Source organism: Anoplopoma fimbria, chromosome 21, assembly GCF_027596085.1.
Source record: "Anoplopoma fimbria isolate UVic2021 breed Golden Eagle Sablefish chromosome 21, Afim_UVic_2022, whole genome shotgun sequence".
Taxonomy (NCBI): Eukaryota; Metazoa; Chordata; class Actinopteri; order Perciformes; family Anoplopomatidae; genus Anoplopoma; species Anoplopoma fimbria.
This window is the reverse complement of record NC_072469.1, coordinates 18167071-18186222: the sequence shown is the minus strand read 5'-3', so window position 1 is coordinate 18186222 and position 19152 is coordinate 18167071. Positions and strand designations below refer to the sequence as shown.

Below are 19152 nucleotides of genomic sequence, written 5' to 3'. Positions count from 1 at the left end.
TTATGCAGGTGTCTTTTTTCTCTCTCTAAACCCCCATCTCATTCACTTGACTCATTTCTTTCAAAAATGTCTGCCTATTGAATTGAGTCTACTGGCCTGTTGGGTCATTAAAAGTTTATTAGATGTCCCACAGTCTTTTTGAGGACAGATTTGTGAATTTATTCATGAAAAGCCAGGGGATGCCCTCTCACAACAAAGCAACAAGTAGCACCTGGAAGAAGCTTTGCATTTTGTTATTGAGATATTCCATTTTTTTGTTTATTTGAGATCGAAACTTAAGGTATTGCCACAATACACGGTCACACACAAGTGGGTTGGCTTGGCCCAGAGCAGCAGAGGAGGGTGTTCAATGTCTCCCAAAAAATGACAGTAAGAGATTATTTCCTCTCTCTCTATCAGCATCCCCTGATAGTCTAGCTCTCTCCCTCTTTTTCTCATTGTCTACTTCCCTCTGTGGTTTCCAGACCCAAGGCTGCTGGCTCCGTTGCCAAGCTTTGAGTGATCTGTAGGCCCAGTTTTAAATGTTTAATGCCGCGTTGACAGACCCGGTCCCCAGCCTTCCATCTGTGAGGGCCAACGCAGGCTGGTTCAGGGTGAATGCCTCGCCTTTCAGAGGCAGATTACAGATGCACACAGACCCTGATCAAGAGCTCCAAAAGGTGAGGGAATAAATCTCCCCTGACAGGGAGGTTGTGTTGGCCTTTACACCTCATATCGCAATGGAGGTGAGGGGGCAAAGCTGGTCTGAGCCAATCCACCTGAGGGAGGGCGAGGGAAGCAACATGGGAAGAGAAAATGACAGAAAAGCACTGTGGTAGGCAGAGAGAGCAGGAGAGAAAAAAGAGAAAGATAAGCCAGAGAGACAAATGGTGGAATGGAGATGAGTGGTTACAAAGGGAGCCTAAAAGAAGATAACAGACAGATGAAAGGAGAATGGGGAGAAGGAAGTGTGTGGGAAAAAAAATGAGACTAGAAAAAAATCTGAGAGACAAAGCGGCAGAGGAGGGTTAAGAATGAGTCTGATAAGGTCATGGAAGCAAGTAGAGAAAAGTTTTAGAAACTTATTCCACAGCATGGAGCAAAATCAAGCAAATAAGCAGAAGAAATAGAAATGGGGTTAGGTTAAGCGGGAGAAGCAACAAAACAGACAGATGACAGACAAGTAACTGGCAGCCCACTCAAGCAGACCTGAACCACAGAGACATAGGGCAGATGGAGAGCGAGAGGGGAGGGACGAGAGAGAGAGAGGGAGGTAGACAACAGTGAGAAAGAAAAAGGTAAAGAGGTTTAAAAAGAAAAGATGGGAACGGGAGGTGGACGATACAAAACAGGGAAAATAAATGACAAAAACAGGAAGAATACGGAACAAGATGGAACAGAGTCTGGAGAGAGACAGCGGGGTGGAGGGGTGAGAGGATAAAACAAATAGGGACAGAGAGGGGGGAGGCAGGAGAAGGCAAAGACAAGGAAGACAAGAGTAAGGATGGAGAGATGAGAAGAAGGGAAAGAATCAGAGAAACCCAAGGGTGGAAGAAAAAGGGAAGGAGACAGAAAATGAAGTGAGAGAGACATTTTTTAGAATATCTCTACTGACATTTACATTTAGGCCAGACTGGGTACAGCTGCTACCATGGGCATATCCCACTGACAATGTGACATTTCCAGCCCAAAGGTTCTAGGAGAGAAGAGTAAGAAATAGCAAATGAGGTTTCACCCCCTTCCACCACTAAAATATTCAAGAATCAGCCTAGAAAGAGAGTTCAAAAGGAATTCCTGTATGATGACATGTCCTGTCAAAAAATGAAAGTTGTGAAATAAAAAGCGCCTTTGGAAATGCCCATCTTTGCAATTCTTTCAATCTTATCAAAGTAGAATAAATCAAAATAAATGTTTATAGATATATTATATTATATATTTGGTGGCACAGATATTAAAATTGTTGAAGCAATTTAAAATTGAATTGCATATCTTCTGCATCAGGGGACATTAAGAGTGAATGCAAGTAAAAAATACTCTATACTTACAGAGACAACAGACATGCAATACTCAGTTTCTTCAAGATGTTAATGGAAAAATGATATCAAATCATATTAATCAAATTTTTATTCGCCCGCCCGCCTCCAGGCTACTGGCAATGATGGATTTAAGCGCAAAGTAATGATGGGCACATTTAGCAGAGACGATTTCTATGGCAACCACAAATTACTTCACCATAAACAACAACAACAACGACAGTGACGAATGCAAGAAGGCTCATTAGAGATGGTTAGATGCACATCTCCAAATGCCGCAAAGCACCAAGGGTAGGTGTGTATGTGTGTGTGTGTGTGTGGGGGGGGGGGGGTGTTAAAGGGTATGATGCATTTGCAACACGGAAAACCTCATTTATTCCGTAGAGACAGACTGCAATAAGAGAATGAAACACAGGAATGAATGATGGCCGGAGATGCAATGGAGCAATAAGGGAATAAAGGAAGAAAGGCTGAGAAAACGACAGGAAAGAGAAAGAGAGATGGGAGAGAGAAAGAGAGATGGAGTGATCTGCCTTATTTTCGAGACAACTCCAATGACAGAGCCATTCTTCATTAGCCAGTCTCTTTACAGTGTATATGTCAACCCTGGCGGCCAGACAACTGCAGAGGAGTGTGATCATAATTTATCTATTTAGAATGCCAAGGGGAGAAGGCTTCGGCGCCGTGCAAAGCTGTTAGCTGGGCTTTCCTGCTGCGCTGTGCACTGTAGTGCGGTGACATATTACACCGAATGTGATAACTGAAGTCAAAAATAAACTTCGCAGAACAGCATATGGAGATGTAATGTTGCATATAGTAGGCACAACACCATGCATCATATGCTGAGGATATTATTCTATATCATATGCCAGGGATATGGGCATGTGTATGACTCATAAAACAACTCTACCAGTGCAAGAGATAAACTCCTGCAGTGAATACAACTCCCTTTAACTACCTTATCCTATTATTAAACAACAACCAAAAGGTTTTCAGAGCAATAATGTAGAGCTAGGAAGATCAAAAGCCACGATTGGTCAGAGGTAAATATGATCCAAAGCAAAGCTTATCATATTTGAAAGAGGAGAGACATTTTATTCAAAGTTAATGTAATTAAATCACATTGAGTGTGCACTGATGTATTTTATCATTTAACATGTGACTGGTCAGGAAAAAACCATCAACTTAGTCCAGCCAAAATACTGGAACATATGGTTTGCGTGTGAATGGCTGGACAGTGCATTGACTTTATACTGTTGTGTTATAGGACTGGATTGAAATGGTCTGTCAATAAAATTTGATTGTGGACCAACAGGCAGGATCATATATTCTCTCAAGTGTGTCCTCTACAGTAAATTCAGTATGTTCAAAGCCAGCACCTTAGCCGACGAGCAAAAAACTGATTTGACAGGAGAAAACAAATGAGTACCACTCTAGTGTCCCTCAACAATTATCACAGAAGTGCCCTTAAGCAAGGCAACTGACCCCCATATACCCCAGTGGACCAACTCAGTGTCCAGCAGTGAAGGAGTGTTTGTACTGTAGATCTCCCAGTTGTGACTCTGTGTCCAAATTCAGAGGCCGGATCTTCTGAAGGACAAGACCCACAAACTGGTTCCTTTGTAGGAACTAAAAGCCAGATTGACCCTGGGCCTCCTTGCCTAATGAGTTGGTGTATACTCGTTATCCAAACTGATCATGAATTCTAACACATCTTGCCCCCTCACAAAGTAAAATATTTCAAGATGAATTTAACAAAGTTACCCTAAAGAGGGTGGAATATCTAACACCTTGTCAGCTGGCAATGACATATTTGTTCTTAATAACTGTGGGCTATAAAGGATCCAACAAACTAACTTTAAAGCAGAGCACGGTGGAAATCAGCAAGCATTCCCTGGATAAATAAAGTTAAAAAAATGCCAGTGAACTGATAAATACGTGGCCATTTTCTGAGCTCTTTGCCTCCCCAGCTCTTTAATGACTCTCTCCATCACAGAGTAATCTTTCCATTTTCTCATTTTCAGATCGATAGGGACTGAGGGAGAATGAAAGGCCTATTTCCTCTCAAATAGGGATAAAGCTTAACCACATGGGGCCGTCTCATGTTTTCTAATCATGTCAGCCAGACTACAGGACCAGATGAAGTGGCACCAAGTGTAAAGAACAAGTCAATCTTTGAATTATAGAACACAGACTAAAGTTAAAATGACTCCAGTCTGCTAAAAAAAGAAGAGCCATAGCTGTTTAAGGGATAAAAATAACATTGTATCATTAGTACAGTGCAATTTTAGAGGCAGAGTGGGAGGTAACAGAGGGAGCCGCTTCACTGAAGTAGTTACCCACACAAACTGGTTGAAACACTGAAGCTTGAAAAGTGAAAGCAGTGTGGAGCCTGTATGGGAAAGGTACCCTTCAAACACCCACTCAACGGCAGCTGCTGTGTCTGCTGTGTTTTTTTGGGAAATGGAGGAGAGGATTTAGGACTTAGCAACAATGTTTCTCCTCTTCTATCTAACAATAACATCTCCCCTGGCGTCTGACCCCGACACTTAGCATTGCCTGTAAACACAGGGCCCTGACAGATGTGTTCAATTAATCAATGCTTTTCTCACACATCACCGTGCAGTTTTCCAAGCCTTGCTCATGGCCCCAGGGTGCTAGCTCACTCCAACAATACCACAGCGCTTGGATGTACTGCTTTAGACCTGCTGAGACCTGGAGAGCACCTCACAGCATAGACAGGAAGAGTAATAACAAAGGATAAATTAATATTGACGCATTGAAACTGATTTTATGTCAATCTTACACTGCATCAGCCGAGTTTTGTTTTTATGAAACATCCCGGAAGAGTCATGTTTGTTGCCTCATACTGACAGCTACTCAACAGAGTATTATTGTTCGAGGAATGAGAGTTAAAGGATAGCTGAAAAAACATGCAATTAGCATTAAAGATACAGGCTACCTGTAGGTATTCAATTCAATTTAATATTTGAATTCAAGATACACATTAATCCTCTTGCCATTGCAATATTAGCATTCAGCATATTGCTAACAAGTTCATCAGCATGCAGGCAAAATCAAGCCTGGGCTAGAGTTGAGGCTCAGGTAGCATTAGCATGCAGTAGGTAGTGGGACTTTTCGGTGAGGATGGAGGAGGGCGCAGGCTACTAAGTGATGAGCAGGGAGAGCTCTTGCTTCGCATGCAGGATCAGCGTTGGGCTCTGTCACAGCGGTAAAGGCTAATGAAACAGAACCCAGGTCAGGGAGAAGAAATAGGCGGCAGAGCCATGATCACACATTCATAATGGAGGTCTCACAGAATTTCTCACACTAATTTCAAGCAGAGATGCACGAATACACTGCTCACTTTTTGTTTCACGCACAGTACTACGGGCATATGGATGCGCAGTTTACTTCAATTATGTAAAAAGTAATCACAGATCCTCATACACAACCACACACACACACATCTCAGGGGGTTGTGGTGTTTTGGCAGTAACCAGCCTGTTTACATGTGCATAATCCAAGGTCTTTGTGATTAAAATAGCTCCAAAGCACTCCTGACACTCCATTACCCAGCATGCCCCGGGTGAGGCAGGATTGTACATATTGATTTCGCGCCTCATTAGACTTGCTGTCTAACAATGTCATTGTTCCTCATAGTTCTACAGGATTCTGCATCGTTCAGAGATGACCAGGTATAACTCTGGGAGGAGACAGCGGACACATAACAAATGAACACATTAATATGGAGTCTGGGCTTGTTGGAGCATCATGGGAAAACCTTGGCAGGCTGCAGACTTTTGACCCAGTTTTCATGTATTTGTAGTTGCTTTTGCTTTCAAACTTAGCTCCAATCAATGAGCAGTAAGAGCATAATCTTTCAAAACAAACCATCAGTGCATAAAAAAGTTACTTTACTTTATTTACCTTTGCTTTTAAGAATGAGGCGATCATACCCCCAGTACAAAACCAATAACAACAGAGAGGCCTAGGTGTGTCAAAGTAAAGTAAACATAGATTTTGCCTCTTATAGTTTTCTGAGTTTTTCTAGCTCCTAACACCTCATTTATAAAAACAAAATCAGTGTTTTGCAGCTCCAAGGTGGAAGTGTCACTGTGCCCGGCAGCCCCCAAGCAAAGCACATCACTTTCAGATGTTGACATTTTAAGACAACTATTTCAAATAAAAAAAGTCAGATTTTATGGTACATTGGCAGTTTACAACAACAATCACGCTCAAAATAGTGTGTGCTGTGTCAGAAAGATTGGCTGCAATTGTAACTCTGGTCATATAGTCAGGAAACAATACTGACTACATTCATTGACTTTGGGGAGTTCCCACCAGGTGTGCGAAAGCTGTTCCCAAGTCCTGTGGCTATGGACACAGGACTTAGGAACAGCTGCAGAGAGCATCTCCTGCAACTGGCTTTTTTTTAAATTACCAGCATTGCAGTTGATGGAAATCTATTTCTAGAGAGCTGTATATTGTAAGCACAGCCTTTATTCAGCTTTGATGAAAAAGTTTTCACTCTGTGGTGGTTTTTCCCCCGAGAATGTTTTTTTTGTGTGTGTTTTTTGGTTAGCTTCCCAGAAGTCTTAAGAGTGTTTGTATTGGATCATTTATCCCAGCCACAGAGAGTGTACAAACAGCATTGTACTGTGATTCCACTTTCACTGATTGACCTTCAAACGGTAATTGGCAAGTCTGGTTTGGTAGCTGTCTCAGAGTGCTGGGTATTGGAAGGCTGCCACTGAAGCTCAGCGCTCTCTCTTTACACCCTCTCTTGCCCTCTCTTCCTCTTTTCCTTCCCTATTTCTCATGTAATTAATTTACCAAACCAAACAATCTTTGCATCTTCTACCTGGGCCCTCCTTTCCTTCCCCTTCCTCTATCATCCCACATCTTCTTACCTCTTCTCACCCCGCTTCTCTCTCTCTCAACTCAAATGTATACTTTGCACGATTTTTCCTCCTTCATCTCATCGCTCTTGCTCATTCTCTCTCTTCCTGCTCTCTCTCTCTTAGGCCCAAAGCACGGCAGCTGCAGTAGCATGTAGCCTGCCAGCTGCCAGTTATGATGATGGTGACAGTACAGTGGGGGTGCTTGCTGGGTGATGTTGACTAAATGGAACATTGCAGCACCACTGGCAGACACAAACTCAAGCACATGCACGCACGTACGCACACACATACACACACACACACACACAACTACACACACAACAACAGTGCCAAAGAGCACAACAGCCTTCTGGCCAACTAATAATTCTTCCCCAGCCATAGCCAGGGTGAGGCAGCTGAACACCACCCTTTTCTGCCCCAGTCTCCCACAGATGCTCTCTCGGTGAGTAAATGGCAAGGGGATACTGCTACCGTGACAAACCTCCCACTCAAGCCTGCATAAAAAATGTTACAGGTCACCTTGGCAGCTTTAAGCTTCATCTAAAGTGAGTCATAAGGAATATGATTCTTACATAAACATTTGGGAGTGAATCAGGTGTTGTGAATGCTGCAGATACATACTATAAGACTGAGTTCACATACAGCACTGCTCCCTACTGAATGAATGAACGAGAAGGCAACTACTGGAAACCTCCTTCACTGCAGTAAGACCGGTTTGGCTCCACACTGTAATCCAATATCGGTGTCTGTGTGTGTGTGTGTGTGTGTGTGTGTGTGTGTGTGTGTGTGTGTGTGTGTGTGTGTGTGTGTGTGTGTGTGTGTGTGTGTGTGTGTGTGTGTGTGTGTGTGTGTGTGTAAAAAGCATCCATGTCTCCCATTTTTTCCTGCTGAGTGTGTTTACTGGCATAGCTGGACGTTTTCCTCCCTACCAAACAGACAAACATCTCTTAGACTGCGGTGCACTCATCCACATGACTTACACAGACTCACACACAAACACACACACACACACACACAAACACGCACACAGAAATACATAAGCCGATATAGACCCATACATATCCATACCGCAAGCACAGAAGAGCATTAACTGTACATACAATATCTTCAATTAGTCCAGTCCCACACAAACACACACACACACACACACACACACACACACACACACACACACACACACACACACACACACACACACACACACACACACACACACACACACACACACACACAGGCCAGAATTACTGCCTGCTGGCTGAATGATTTGCTCCTACACTGGCACAGTGAAAGAGACAAATTTTGAAGGACACTGAGGACACACACAGAGTGAAAGAGGCACGGAACCCAATTTTCAGGCTGAAAACCACTGGCAGAGGGGCTGGCAGATAGCTTGAAAGCACAAAAAGCTTTGAACCAGCACATCCACTCTCTGAATGTGCTGTCAAAGTTCTAACTGTTAGGTGGTATGACAGAAAGAGAACACTTTAGGCTGTTAAGGCAGCGAGAAAAGGTACAATTTCCAGTTTCTTTTGCACACATTACAAGTACAGCTGGGCGACAAATCAGTTTTATCAATTAGTTTGAATTCATAGTCTGGGTTTAAAAAATGAAAATCGATTTTCACTTTAACTTGGGTAATTACTGTACAGAACTGCCACCGATTTCCTTAGCTCTTCAAGTTCTCCCGCAAGTTCCCCTCAGACACAGTTAAAATATCAAAACGGCCATACACGCAATAAAAGTGAGGAGTTTGTTACCAAAAAGGGGTCCGGCTTCTCAGCAACCTCTGTGGCAACTAAAAGTAGAAGCATGATTAATATATATTCCAGCATCTCAAAGGCACGCAGCGGAATAGGAGAAAAGTGTAGAACAGTGACAGCGGGCGCTAAAGAGCAGGTAACATTGGCAAAATGTCGTTTTCTAACAGTATCCGATATGAGAAGAATGTGCGCAAATGCACAATAACGTGTTAAATTTTGTTTAAAAATGTTTTTTTCTTCAAGGATACATCTTGAGGATACATGTTTTCAGAGACATCAATAGGTTACTCAAAAAATGAGGGTTAGTGAAAGTTTATCATTCCTTTGTTTTCAGAAAAATTTAGTGTTTTGTAAGGGTAAAAAATCTGATCAAATCATGAAACGGATGTGATATGAAAAAATCTATGATGATATTTTTGTCCATATCATTCAGCCCGAACTGAAGGTTTACATAGTCTTCCGTCTCATAGATTTCAGCTTCCACAAACATCGGAAGCCCTTTGAAATCATTATTGATAATTTTACAACTGCTGTGAACTGCAATATACTTTTTCCCATGTTTGTGACATTTCAGGAGACACTAGGTTTCTCATCAGCTGCTTTATTTGATAGCCGTGGGCGTGTGGGAGGATTTGTTTCTTCCCCATCACTCTGACCCTGAAACAGAGTTATTTGTCACATCAAAAACACAGCAATCATCCCCAGCAATAGACAGGGTATCGATAAAGGGGAGGGAAAAGGAGAGGCTGAGAAAAAAGGTGAGGCGGGGAAGTCTATTCGGACACACACAACTACACAAAATTACTTTCAGAGCAAGTTGTAAACAACACACAGACACCAGCACAAAAGCAACTTCAGTGTGTTGAAAATAGGTACAGTCGACAACCAGAACAGTGGTCAAGCTTAGTAAGATCATATTATATGCACTCAAACTCCTGGAAAGAAAAAAAAGGAGAATAAAGGGCAGTCTAGAGGAAATAATATATAATAATAATAATAATAACTTGGCTCTGAAAAAGACCTTTCTCCTTTCAAACTGAAAGCCTTCATCAGTTGTGAACCCTTGATAACCTTTGATTATGGATACTTTCAGCTCACATCTAAAAAACTCAAAGCAGGAGCAACACTCTGTAGTTAAACAACATGCAGAGAAAGCGTGCCAAGTATTTGTGTAAATGTGGAAGAAGTGTATGCCAAAGATAACATTGATGATTACGTTGATGGCTACAGCTACGTTGTCAATGACCCTGGAAATATCAATGATGACAATGAATATTGAAAAGGTCAAAAATATGAGATGTTTAAGATCGAAAGCCAAATCAGTGTTTTCTATACAATACGGAATAATGAGTTGTTCTTTATGCTTTTTTTATTTCCAAAATAACTTATGAGCACATCTCTGGTAAACACAAGATTTAAAGTGTTGTTTTTGTGTGATTCCTTGTGAAGAAACCCAGTTTTACAGTCCTGTCGATTAAATCAACTTATTGATTAGTCAACAAAATCGTATGAGGGTTAGTCAACTAAGAATTTCTTTGGTTGAGGACATCCCCAGAGTGTAAAATGCTACGTTTAGAAAAGAAGGAAAACACATTGTAGAGAAACATGCAAAAAGGTAGGCTTACAAGTAATAAAAACAGTCAGAGGCCTTTTCAGCATAATAACTAAAATCTAATAAAAGCACAAAATTATTAGATAACCAATGTTAAAAACTGATCTCATTTCAATTCATTAAGAAGACAGCATTCAGACACAAAAAACATCTGGTTATTTCTTAAATCAAGCAGCCAGCAGGATCTAAGGAAACATTACAGTGGACATTTTCAAACACCCTAAACATATTCTTCCTCCAAAATATTTCTTTCTGTGACTGCTCAATAACTTATTATGTTTACCTGTGTTTTTGGCTCTAAAGGGTGCATAATTGCTTACCAACCCATAACACCAAATGACCATAATCTATGAATAATAGAATGTAATTTGAAAATAAGAAATTGGCAAGAAGCTAAAATTTTGAGATGAAAAAAGCATCACCTCTTTTAAACCAGATTGGTTTTTTTTAGGAAAGATTAATTGGCTGCTGGGAGAAAATATAACAGCTTTCAATAAACTCGTTATAGGTTGAATCATTAAATCACGGCATCAGTCAGGGATAAAGCAAAAACATGAACAATATGCAAATTTAAACTTAGCAAGAAACAAGGTTAAATTGCCAGGTCTTATTCCAGAAACAGAGCAGGACATTATATTTGGCTAAATGAAAATATGCAGGAAACTGATAGATTGTAGGGCAAATCAGCCCCGGTTAAATTGGTCTCTGTGGAGCTTTCCTGAGGCGAGACATGATGCAACATAGTGCAAAGCATCTTGAGAAACTCCAATGGCTCCAACTGTATCACAGAATCTGTTTAATATGAAAAATCTAACAAGGGAGATAGCCAGTTGACATTTATCTGAGATCTTGGAGATTTGAATGAAACATATTTCCTGTTGAGTTTTCTGACTCGTATTCATTAAATTTGAGCCCTTTGTGGACTTAAAACAGGTATAGCTCACAGTGTGCAGTATAATGGTATAAATATTATAGTTTAGTATAATGAACTGAAACATTTGTAAATATGGGTTATCCATTTTTGAACTTTAGTTTTTGCAGTTAGTTTCTTACTGATTTGATTTTGAGTTTCAAAACACAATATAATTTCATCAGTGTGGATACCCTGAACCTCTGTGCTTCTTCCTGGCAAGGTTTCTCAAAAACAAGTGTGAGAAAACATAGCTGGGGAGTTTGGTGCTTTTGAGGGGACACATGTCACACCTTCAGTAACCCCAGGCCAACAAAAGGGGTTAGCTAGGATGATGACTGTAGTACACAGATAATCGACCATGTCAAGTTCCAGACCCGTCGCTCTGGGCGAGCCCCCAGTTAGACGACACCTGGTTTAGAGACTAGGCTGGCCGTAAAATGGGCCCTAAGCCCAACGTAGAATTAATACCTGTTGCACCATGGAGGTGTAGTGCTATTTCTGAAATTTTTGACTAGTCTATAAGGTGAAAATAAAAAAAGCTGATGACAAAGGCACGTCCAGTATACAAGCTGCACGATCAGCAGGCTTTCAGGCACCAGAGTTTGTTTTTTTCAGCAAGGCAGACTTGCTTGAATTAAGACAAGGGTTATCACCATGTAATGGATAGAAACCGTGGGCTGTCCCCAGATCTGTTGGTGCTAATTTGTCTTGGATTCTTAGCCGGTGGATCTTACCAGGCGATAAAAAGATTTTCTCTGGTGTTTCAAGAACGGGCTCACCAGTATGTTCGTCTACCCAAACAGCAGGAAGCCACAGACACACCAAAGAGAGATTTAGTAGCAGCTGTATGTCTCTGAATCAAACAAGTAACTTTTTTGTGAACAGGAACGACTTTAACTTACTTAAGGGGGAGGCACTTTATTTTTGGCATTGCTGGGGAAAAAAAGTGCGAATACTGGTAATTAATTTCAGTCATCATCCCGATCGTGATCCCGATGCAGTTATATTGCTGCAATTCTATGACAATAGCTGTCCTGTTTCTCTTTGCAAACTTGTGGGCCTGTAAAGCCCTTTGAGATTACATACTGTGATTTGAGGCTCTAGTAAACTCAAATATCGGCGAGGTCTTTCAGAAATGGAGAGAAACTGTAGCTTATCGTTTAGCCTTCTGCTCACCGTGAGCTGGCACTGAAGACTTAACTATAAGAGTGATGGAGAGCAAATGATACTTCCAATGAGCTACTGCCATTCTTCTGCCACTACTACCGTAGTCGTGAGCAGAAGGCTGAGCTATTAGAAACATTTTCTCTTCTTCTTTGAAATGCTTCACCAATATTTTTTTTTTTTACTCTCTTTAAGATTAGTCAGTCTTCCTTTTTTGATTTGCTTTGCAGTGTAGGCAGTTGTTGTCAATAGTGAAATAGCATCTTTTCCTGCAGCATATTACACAGTTTAATCAAGCTTTGACCAAACTGACATGCGCATCTGTATTTGTAACAGCAAATAGGTATGCATTCACTCTGTAATGACCTGTAATTGGCTAAAATCTTCCATTGCGGGTTAGATTTTGTAAAGCCTGAAAACGGAGCCAAGGGAAGGTGTAGAAGGCTATTTTTCTCTCACATAACTTGAATTACAATATCCCGAAAGGTTATTATGTAATTATTGCCCAATGGTGCCAAAAATATACTGCCTTCCCCACCTTTAATGTTCAGGATGTGTGTGATGCAGACATGAAATTAATTTATGTGGTGGTGCGGAGGTATGGATCTATCCATGGCCATGACAAATGCATTTTGAGTGAGACTTAAACTGGTTATCAAAGGCTAATGTTGTGGGATGATGCATAGCTACTGCATATATTTTATTCCACTGCTTGCACAGTAAAGTAAGGATAGAGCCAGATAGGACATGCACCATCATTTTTGCAACAGCTGTGCTGCACAACATTTCCACAGCTAAGAGAGTTTGTCTCCCAATGGAGAAATTGGGACCAGTGGAGGAAGAGGTGGAACATAATAGGGAACAAGCTGCAGAGGAGGATGTTGCGACTCATCTCATCAAAAGCAATATAATTCGGTTGATCAACCTATAAAAGATTGTTGCATGTTTATCCATGTCCTGGCACTTGTAAACAGCTTATAAATAAATTGTGTATGTTTGATTAAATTGTGTATGTTTGCATAAAATACTATAGCTGATGTAGATATTATTTAGGGATTTATATGTATTTAGATGTATGGGAATTATGTAATTATTGTTATTATGTTATGATTGGTGTTCATAAATACACTTTCAGTCCTCGATTGTGCAGCTAGCCCTTTAATCTAATAGATTCATTTCAAAAGCAAGTTTATGTTTCTCGAACTCAAGCTTCTCCTTTTTCACCCATAACCTCTTAGTCTCCATCTCCAGTCTCGTAATTTATTTTTCCAGTAGCACAGATGGGGAGATCCAAATCTCTTGCCCATCAAGCAGAAGGTAGGTAGGATCCTCGACAGCAGATGTTTTTACCATTACTGTTTATCAACTGTTTTGAAGAGGCCATTTTACCTTCATGACTGGTTTCCGGGGAACTTGCATTTGACATAGAACAACAATTTTCTCCAGCTTTAGCTTGCTTTTTCTTTTGTTGGGTCTATTTATCTGGCACAAGTGTCACAGCCACTTTGCCCGTTGAAGGTTGAGCGAGTTGTCTCTAAACACATCCATGATGATAGCGCTGTAGGTTGAGATTTTAGAAGGGGTAACACCCCTGTTGGTGCATTTTTTGAGCAGCTTGAGTATCTCTTGGAAACATGAAGAAAATCTCTCAACTTTTTCTTCACTTTATTGACTGTCCACTTTCCTAATCCACCCTCTGCTTCATTGGCTGCCATTGTTATCATCTGCCAGACATCTTTTTTTCCAATTTGTTATAGCATAGCACAAGGCCTGCTCTCTCTTGGGGTTGTCATCGGCGACAGCATCCAACAAAAACTGCCCACGCCAAACATACATTACAGCAGAATGAATCTGTTTCTGTTGGCATCCGACGGCAATTTGAGCAAAAGCACAACCAGTTGGTGTTTGCTGTCAGCAGCTCAGATTCTGTAGGGTCCCCGCTGGCCGTATCCTCCCCGCTGCAGCTGCAGCCTCAAGCGGCCTCTCTGAATATGGCTGAATATCCAAGTCAGACAAAACGCTGTAAAATGTACACTGTAAAAAAATCCTTTTTCATAGCATCCTCCATTATATATTTTGGGATGCCATTTTCACTATTGGAAACGCAAGCGAAAAAAACAAATGCATTCTTTTTACACACCATTTACCTTACTTTGATAGTTAAAGATGAAACAGCTGAGTATTGCTCTGTGTTAATGTTATGGTTGTTTAGTTGTAGAACAGCTCTGATGAACTGATTGATAAATAGCATGTCCTGTATAACCTAGACCGATTGTCAGTAAGGTGCTTAGTGCCGTCACTCATAGTTATGTTTATACCTTGCGCAGTGCAGTTATGCCTTTTAATGTTAAATGCAGCATTTTAGTTTTACCCCTTTCACTGGTATTAATCTTGCTGACCGTATTTACTGTGTCTCTGAGAGTGATAAATTGGCTATTTTTACTCTCAGTCCTGCATTAACACTTAGAGTCATGGTATTCTATAGTGTACATGAGTGAAGCTTCAGTGCAGTAAAATATCTGTGTTTTTTTCAAAGCAAAAAGGCAAGAATTAAATTTAAGCTGCAGGTAGGTTTCGGTGGTGTTGCGTCCTTGGTTTTCATTAATGCACTGTGTTTCTTTTCTTCATTGACTGAATAAAGTCTTATCACTAACCATTATGTGAATATGGACACAGAGAAAGAAATCAGACGCTTGTTCAATTAGTTTCCTCTGGTGACGCAGAGTTCAGAAAAAGAAGGAGAAATATAAAGTGCAAACATATAATTCAGTATAGCAACATGCTTGTGTCATGTCTGTTATACTTAGGATAAATATTGTTTCACAAATCTGGATTTTCTTTCCCACTAACTAACAAGACAACAGCAGATAAGCATAACTCAGGGCTTTAACACATCTCTTTATAACCCAAGGAGTGGTGTCACAGACAGTCTATGCAGCCATCATCTACATACACCACCTGAACACTGCATACATTAATTGTAAAAACTAATTCCCTATCTAAGTGTGACATTCTTGAAATCATTTAATAAACACCAGGGTCAACAGGGGTGGTTGGAAATCATTTATTTAACATGAACACACCACATGTGACGTTTTACTTAACCACCAGCAACACACACACACACAAACACACAAACACTCACAAGCGGACAGATGGCTTCTACTAAAAGGAAGCCAAGCCATGTGTGTATCCTCGACGGTGCACCACCATGTAGAGAGGTGTGCGTTAGGCATGATGATGTGCCCCGACGGGAGTCGGCCTGCTGGGTTACCGGAGTATTATGCAGGGACACACACACACACATGCATACACACCTGGACATAGAATGTAAGAGCTATATTTAGATTTAACCTTTTATCACACATTTACATCATTCATATATTACACAAGTGAGCACACGCACACAGCTAGTGCAAACAAAAAGCCACAAATCGTGGACTGGGCGGAAAATCAAAAGAAAAAAATATTTTACAGTTGATAGCAATTGTGAAATAATCCACAATGTTTTGAAATGGTTTCAAAGGTCCGTGGAAGCTGGGGAAAAAATGTGTTTGTTTGCAAATATTGATTATAGAGGAATTTTTTGTAACAAAATCAATACATGAAATGTATTCTGGTGTCTCTGGTGTAGAGACATTATGATGCCAGGACTTGACACAGTTACAATGTGTCTGCCAATACTGTTTGTGGAGAAATAACAGTTTGCTTGCTCCTCTGATCTCTTAAATTGATTATTAGCTTCACAATGTTGTGTCTAACATTAATGTAGTTACTGTAGAGCCATTTTTATTTTGTAACTATTCAGTACAAGCCACTGTCTTCTACTGCTGGCCACTAATCAGCTCGACTGGAGCACCTGGAGGTTGAATACCTCAATCAAGGATCCGTCAGCAAGAATGTCTTATTTATTTCCTACTGCCAGCTCTGAAGCAACAGATTAAGGCTTGTGTCCTTTTGGAACCAAATGTGTCCCATATCCAGCTGCATCCTACAGGTCTACAAAGAAAAGGAAGAATGAGAATGGACCAGGGTTCTTTCTGGTTCAAAATGAGACAGAGGTGGCACCATCCTGATCATACGCACACAAGTGCACGTGTACCGTCCTGTAAGGTCAATGTGCTAAATTGGGGCCAAATTGTTGGAGGGATAGTCAGTGGTAGTATCTGTAATGTAAATCCTTGAATATGAAATGATCATCTACATGTTTCTGTAGCATTCCAAGTAATATTTGTTCCTAAAGTGTACTGAAGCATATCACACGACAAGATAAAGCTACTGTATATTTCAGACTGAGAATATGACCACAATGATTTGAGACAATTTGATTCCACTGGCTTTCACTTTTTCTGTGGTCCAGCCAAAAACAGACGGCTCTTTTTTATCTCTTTGGCGTGATGACGCAGTAGCCGTTACGAATCAAGTGCAATGCTTGTTAGAAAATGGTGTCGTGATGACTTTTTAATACCACTTCTTAATGAAATTTAAGACCAAACTTACGATGGAAAAACAAATCAAAAGGGAAATATACAGTAATCTTTCCAAGTAAACACACTGATGTCTGATAATAACCGGTTGAGTTTAAGAACGCAGTAGCCGTTACGAATCAAGTGCAATGCTTGTTAGAAAATGGTGTCTACCAAGAAGACACCCATCAGAGCCGCCTCCTGATTCTTGCATGCAGAAAAAACCCTGTGACCTGTCCTGTGCATTTCTTTAAAGTATGTCAAAATATTTGGCTGGAGAAAAAATCCCACAGCAATCGAGTTACATATCTTTTCAACTCGCTACGTATGGTGCGTATCAGTGAAAGTGTACGGATCTGACTAAATCAGGCTTGCTTCAATGATTCAGGAAAGATGCATTTTCCGATGTGAAAAATACATTCCAGCAGTCACTGCAGTATTCCTCCTCCAAGGCTTATTTTAGGCTTATTGTAGCATAAAAACACATGTTGTTGAAAACCTGGATGCAAAGGCATTCTTGTTACATTTTGATGACTGAACAAGGAGGTAATTTTGAATGCTCAGATCATTTTTCCTCAAGGGAGGAGTTTTTAGAGCTGTCGCACTGCACAAGGAAATAAGGCTTCAACAATGGCTACATGTCTGTGATGTATTCCCTTTTGGGTAACTTCCGTATATTTGCTCTCCCAGTGGGAGGGGGTGAGCTGCAGGTTCAAATCTGGTCCAAAGGATGGATCTGACTAAACCCTGCATGGTTCAGTGATTCATTAATGTGAGAGCACTGAGAGGTTCTCATGTAGAGAAAAAAAAACACACAAATGAATGCCATTTGCAAGAGGAAAAACAGCATAAATTGCCATCAGCACTTGTCCTTCGGTTGGTAAGGGTAAATGGAATATTGTGCGGTATTAAATTAAGGAGAACTTCAGAGTCAATGTAGATAGGCAAAATGATAAATCTATTGCGTATTGCATTTGCTGATGAGCTAAATCCAAATGAAACAGAATTCCATTACACAAAGAATACGTCCAAGGTTAAACACAAATCTCTTATAGAATTAGTGAGATGCTTCCAATGGGAAACATTCAAATCATTATTGTCCTGCACCCAACTCCCTCCTAACGCACACCAAACAGACCTACCCATCCTGACTTTTAATTCCCATCTGCTCTTTCTCCTCTCCCCTCTGTACGTCCTGCTTTTCATCCCTCTTTCCCTACTTGAAGCCAGACAGCATCAGGACTCTGCCTGACCTCTTGCAGCGCTGCAGCTACCTTCCAATGTTCCCCGTCGAGTAATTGCCTTGATTTTAATGACTTTTTCAATTATGTCTACTTGGCAACAGCTTTCGCCCCGTAATCTCCATCATTTCCATCCATTACACTCTAGTATTCCCTTGGCACTAATCTGTCTTTGGTTTGCTTTTAAATACATTAAGGCAGCCAAGTGCCTTTTTCCCTGAATAACAGTGACAACCTCCTCATAGCAAGCTGTTCAAGGGCTATGAGGGTCGAGAACAGGGAAAGAGCCAGAGGCGGCAACCAAAAGTAGAAATGGGCTTTTCTCATCAAAGTGAAACACACAACAGGTTTGGCACATGTACAACACACATGTACAATGGAGAATTCCTACCTGCTCTTTGACAGATGCGAGGATGGAGGATGTCGTCTCCGTCTCAGATCTTTCGCCATTGGAGGCTGGCATCACAGGGGCCACCATGGCCCCCTTCTCCTGCTCTGCAGGCTGCTCTGGCACCGGCATTGCTAATGTGAACAAACCCACACAAAGAAAGAAAACCAAGATTAAGATGAAGTTTTAAGCAGTTATAAAACAAAAAAGGGCAAGTAAATATGGGTTATATCTATAGCAATCCAGTTGTTAAGCCTACAGCCAGTCTAATAAATCTACTGTGTTTAAAGTCCCGCCGAAACGGAATTTAAAGTACATAGTTTCTGTTACAATTTCAAATGTGTGAGGAATCATTCTTTACTTAGGTGCATTCCCGGAAATCGATCAAATAAAATTTAGGCGACTAGCTAACCAAACCGTTCATATAAATCAGCACTTCACCAGTTATGGATTGTAGTTGCAAACAGAACAATATGGGGAGACTAGAAGAAATGTGTTCAGATAAAAGTGGCAAAACCTTTTCAATTTCCCAAACTAAGTGACTGAAGTCTAATTCATTCAAGGTAAGCTTTGCCAATTTTCCTATTTGGGAATACAACAATTTATTGATCTCTCATGACACCTTTTGGTTTTTCTATTGAATGCTTGTCTCGTGTTCCACACTAATGTAATGTTTGAAGTTGAAATATCTT

At 40.7% G+C, this 19152-nt stretch overlaps 1 protein-coding gene across 1 annotated transcript in view; it reads right to left on the bottom strand.

The window, feature by feature from the left end:
• ctnnd2a (catenin (cadherin-associated protein), delta 2a) overlaps window positions 1-18592 on the bottom strand; it is a 205494-nt gene extending 186902 nt beyond the window's left edge. Inside the window, exon 1 of the mRNA XM_054622519.1 lies at window positions 18464-18592. Coding sequence (XP_054478494.1) covers window positions 18464-18592 — 129 coding nt within the window. The remainder of the gene's footprint in view (window positions 1-18463) is intronic.
• Window positions 18593-19152: the final 560 nt, after the last annotated feature.